At 32.7% G+C, this 5,649-nt stretch overlaps 1 protein-coding gene across 1 annotated transcript; it reads left to right on the forward strand.

Moving 5' to 3' along the window:
* Nucleotides 1–2,532: 2,532 nt before the first annotated feature.
* On the forward strand, nucleotides 2,533–5,300 carry LOC146735482 (sialate:O-sulfotransferase 1-like). The gene is made up of 3 exons (XM_085505874.1): nucleotides 2,533–2,560; nucleotides 3,392–3,592; nucleotides 4,502–5,300. The coding sequence occupies exons 1-3, from the start codon at nucleotides 2,533–2,535 to the stop codon at nucleotides 4,867–4,869; spliced, it is 597 nt and encodes a 198-aa protein (XP_085362000.1). The 3' UTR covers nucleotides 4,870–5,300.
* Nucleotides 5,301–5,649: the final 349 nt, after the last annotated feature.

Below are 5,649 nucleotides of genomic sequence, written 5' to 3' on the forward strand. Positions count from 1 at the left end.
AATTCATGTCACTGTTATGTGGGTATACTTTCGCTTTCACAATATGTACAAAGTTCATTATATGATAGAATATAGTGCTCAAAATGAACATGGTTTACTGCATTGTTAATTATGTACGTTTTTTTTTCTGTCTCTCAAAAACTTGTGATTCCTGCACAGTATGACGAATTTCCGCTGTGTGTTCATCTGGTTGCTGATGTCCGCGTTTCTGTTATATGCTGTCTCGAAGTTATTCAGGAATGAGTCAAAGATTGTACCACCATTAAAGACGAATGTGCAAAGTAAGACAAATGCTTATATTTACTATTATAACCTATATTATATTCTCCATTATGTTAAAACATTTAATTGATATAAATTCACAAATTTATACTAATTCTATTTTGATTAAATCGTAACGCCATTATTTCTATTTTTAATAACACATTGTTGACATAGAAAGAATATTGCCATTTAGACATCGATAGAACCTGGCAAATTTGCAAATGGCTGTCAACATCTCGTTGGGAACCAGAGGGCCATGGGATTTGTTAATTTTTGCTAGGTGTTCCATTATTTGACGTTATTTCAACTACTGCTCCATGACCTATTAAACCACGGTATTTGAAACAGTGGATATGGTGACGGGAGAACACACTATTCCTATATACTGTCAAATACTTTATTTTAGCTGGAATTAATTTTAGCTGAAAAGGCCTTTTGAGTGTTTCGTATGGAATTTATTTTTACTAATTTTTGACGAGTTGAATGTGAAATATAGGTAAAAAAGTATATTCGCTGGATTTTATTTTCACCATGGAAGGTACTAACGGAAGGAGCCAGAACGCTATTGTTTCAGCTTTACCCTATGATCGTTTGTCAGTGTCTGTTCACAAACATTGTTCTTGTTAGCTTTTAGCACCTTCTTATAATGGGTTATGCTAATCTCGAGCATTCGTTAATATTCGGAGCATGTTCAGAAGCGATAGTCGAACCTCGCATGTACAATTTTGAAAATGGCGTCTAGTTTGAATGCTGTTGTTTCTGGAGATCTAGGCGAACTTTAATGGGAAATTGTCAGATATAACATTGATTGAAGAAGAACTGATGAAATATCGTGAATTTTGTATTTGTAATAGTAATGAGACTTATTCAATGATTGCTTGTGGTAATTGCATTATTCAATGTTACCATTGTCAGTGCATGAGTTGGCACCCGAAACTGTCGTAATTTCTTACCGCCGGACATCTGCGAACACTAACAGAAAAGATAGTATCGAAAGAAGAGCATGCCTAGACACTTTCTCTGTGATAATATTTTTTAGGAGTCTTTAGGAATTGTTGTTGTAGGTACTCGAAATCTTGTTCTAGTTACAGTTGCTAATAATTAAAACATGTGAAATTTGTGAAGTCAAACGTTCATCTGTTGGATTTTCGGTTGTGAAATACGTATTTTGACCTTTCACACCTAAACAAACTCAGTGCGCATGTGTGATGAACAAAGTTTCATATAGCGCACATATTTTATAGTCACATTAAAAAAATGACGGGGTTGTATCATACTCCGCTAACTCGTTACTTGTGTAAACAATCGCAAACGATCATCGACATCAAAGATGAGCTAGACATTGTCCTTATCAGAATTAATTTGGGTTGAAACAAAAGGAAATAAGCCAGTCAAGAGGCTTAAGTGACCACTTGATAGGCGTCGTGGCTCCTTCCGTTAATACCTTCCATGTTTTCACTGAATTATTCCTTAAGCGAAAATAGCGAAAATTAATTCCAAGCGAACATAAAGTATTTTACAGTAAATCATAGTATATTTGGGTGGGTGGGGGTTCTCGTACTATGTGTTCTGATTCAAATTGTCATTTTAGAAAACCGCCAAGTTAGTAATTTTTAAGTTGCTTGAATCTAAGCGATTAAACTGAGCTCCAAATCATATGTGACAAAAACAGTTAAATTTACGCATATGACAATCCCTTTTATATTATTATTCATATTGAATTGACGATAAATTATCACGTTCATTTGTAACGGAATAATAACAACCATTCATACAAAAACACGCCATGCATTCCGCAACACAAATACATTATCTACTTTGCTTGTCATTTCAGAGACTGGGTGCGATGTACGTTTAGCTCCAGTAAACAGTTTACCCATTGTAGCGTTGGCTAGTCGACCTGGTTGTGGCAACACGTGGACGAGACATTTACTTGAATTGGCCACTGGAATATACACTGGGAATGTTTGTAGTAGTTCGATTTTGTACAACAACGGTAATATGTTTTAATATTTGAAAAGGCACATTTTTAGAAAACCCGAATAGACGCGAGGGGATGCTATTGTCACCCTTTTTATTAGTTTGTTCAAGATTTCAGGTTTTATTATGTTGCGACTAGTTGTACTTTATTTGTGCTCAAATTGTATATGTTGAATATTATTTTGATATTTTCGAAAAGAAAACTTGTTGAGGATCTGGTTGTTAGTTGTGAGAACAATCTGCTTTCATTCGTCTTCGTTTTCTCGTTAGTTATAGCGACATGCCAACATGGTTTCATTTCGCAACAAAGGGTATGGTAGGTTATTTTCTGTTCACTGCAAAATTAAGTAAATATGTGAATGGCGCGGAACATACGTCTACTGCCAAAATCGAATGCTATGATTTTGAACTTGTAATTAAGTGATCAGTAAATGTACGCTCGTGTGAATGAATTAGGTTTTCAGTTTTGCGATTCGAGCCTTACATGAAAAACAATTTGGCCCCAGCAAGGGAAATAATATTGTCCACGAGTTATTCCAATAACAGAAATAGTAATACGCAGTTATATAGTAATTTTCAAAATGTTCGTAATTTTGGGTTAAATTGTGCTTTTTTATTATTATTGCATTTTCTGCTGGTGAAGTGAAATATTCATGGTCATAATAATTCCATATTGCTAGAAAACACTGCTATTCATAATTTCACTAGTTTTGTTAGAAACATTTGTTTCATTCAACTTTTATCTTCAATATTATCATTATCTTGTTATCTCAACATATCTTTTAATGAGCAATATTATAATTACAATCACGTGGTAACGAATGTATCAACATTGATATAAAAACAGCAATATGAAACATTGTAACAGCTATACTGTGAATTGTACGTGTGATAGTTCGTGAAAATGGCGAATAAATTATGTCAATTGTGTTACTTTTTAAGTATATGCATTAAAGTAATTAAACAAGAAATACAATCTTACAGTCACAGGTAATTATGTGAATCGTAAAAAAAAAACTCTTTCGTTCTGATATCACTTTCTAAAACAAAAAAATGTGCCGGGCCATCGACAAAACAAACAAAACAAATTACACATAAGTCATCGCATTTTTATGAATGTTTTGAATATGTTGTATACTGTTTTCAGGATTTCTTGGCGAAAAAGAAAACATGACAAACGGCAGAACTGTTGTTGTCAAGACACACAAGTATGACAAAAAACATATCAATTTATTTGAGAAAGCAGTTGTGCTGTTTAGAAACCCGTACAGATCTTTCCTAGCAGAGTTCAACCGAGAAAAGGCAACCAAAACGAGCAGCGCACCAATGGAATCATTTGTCGGAGAAGGTAGGTTTTATATCAGCAATTGTATTTTGATCATAAAAAGGTATGAGTTGTCTATTATCCATTTCATTAATTATATACAGATGCAAGTAAATAAATAATCAATCGAAGTTGCTTTAATCATCCCCTAATGTGCCTTTGGAAACGCTGGCAGCGTCATGTACTTGGGACAATTGCTAGTCAATGCAGTGACAATAACTATTTTAAGTGGGTTCAGTGACCAAGTTCAACTATTAAACTTCACATAAATTTGTACTATATTAAATTAAGTATACCAACAATGGCCACGTAAGGAAGGCCGAGTGTTGCAATTTTCGATAAAATATTTACCTGCAACGATTTTAATTTATATTTATAAATTACATTTTTATATTCGTAAAACCTTCATTAATATTCACAAAACCTCCATTTGTATTTGTAAAAATTCTATTTGTGTGTTCATAAAATCTCTATTTGTAAAAATTCTGTAAATTTTCATATGTAATCGTCAAACTCAAATTTATCTTCGTTAAACTTCCATTAGTATCTGTAATATCTACAATTATGTTTTGTGCAGCCATCATTTCTATTGTTATTATGAATCTTCATTTGTACTTGTTTAAACACTATTCGTATTGGTAAAACATTTATTAATTTCGTAAAACCTCTTGCTTGTGCGATTTTTGAGCATAGAGGGCGCTAATATATATGTATTGAGGTCGTTCGCGGGTATTCAACCTATTAAATAAGGTCAAAACAAGAATAACTTTTATATTATATAATTATTGATTTAGACACTCGATAATCAGTTGCGAGTAAAAAGTTATAAACCTGACTGAGCTTTATAATATTCACCACAACTGTGAGGTTTAGAATTGTAAACCTACGAGAACTTGTACAACTACCTATACTAATGTGCTTGCTTGTTTGCAGGTTGGTTAAAATACGTCGACAAAGAGGTCAGACAATACAAACAATTTGCAAACAATTGGTTAGAAAGTAATATGCCAATACTGGTAATTCACTATGAAGATATACAAGACAATTTACTCAGTGAATTGGACATAATTACCAGATTTTTAAACATTAGCTTAGGATATCCGAGAACAGATTGCATTCTAGCAGATATTAATGGTAAATTCAAACGACCTAAAATAGACAAGTTTCATTTAAAGCTAGATCCATTCACCAGCGAAATGCACAAGGCTATAAATGATCTGATATCAACCACGAATACGCTGCTAAAAAGAAAAAGATTTCCACTAATACACACAGATATTAGTGTCTCATTGACATTTTAATGATGATCTCATGCCACGACACGTTTAATGTTACTGGGTGGTAGCGTTATTTCCACTTTTCTATAGATATACAACTAAGACACTCTCTCAATATCCACCGTCAAATATCAAAATTAGTAGTGACTGCAACAACATACTGCCTGTAAATTAACTAATGCAGACGTGACAACACTTTAAATTGAGTAATATTACACATTACATCTAACCCATGATTATATATATTCTTTTCAAATAATATTAATAGTGTTCTAAATAACTATTCATATTCGTTGCATGTTATTCCATCTCAGAACTGATGTACTTATGTATTGCTTATAAACAAATCAAATAAAACAATATTGTATTACCCTAATATACCAATCAATTAAAAAACTGTAATCTTGTGTACATTATTTGCCTGTCATGCCTATAAATCTGGATTAATTCAATAATTTTTAGTCATTTTTATCATTCAATTTATTTCATTATTCGAAATATTTTGATTAGATTTCATTTAAAAATGTCAACTTCCAAATTATGCAGGGTTTCATGGAGACTTTGAGGGAAGCCTCATGTAAGACAATCAATGTTTCCATCAAAAGTAGGTTTTGTTCTGCAAGTCTCAATCATTCCTTCATAACAAAGTCAAGTCATAAGATCAATAGCGAGGAACTTTATCCAAATGAACTGCACCATGCTTCAGTATAGTATTCAGAATCAAATATACAGCATAGTTATAGATGAGTTGCTTAACTATTATGTCATTCTGAACTCATTGATCTTGTATGTCACGATGATAAG

The sequence above is a fragment of the Saccoglossus kowalevskii genome, chromosome 12 (genome assembly GCF_978046115.1).
Source record: "Saccoglossus kowalevskii chromosome 12, keSacKowa6.1, whole genome shotgun sequence".
Classification (NCBI taxonomy): domain Eukaryota; kingdom Metazoa; phylum Hemichordata; class Enteropneusta; family Harrimaniidae; genus Saccoglossus; species Saccoglossus kowalevskii.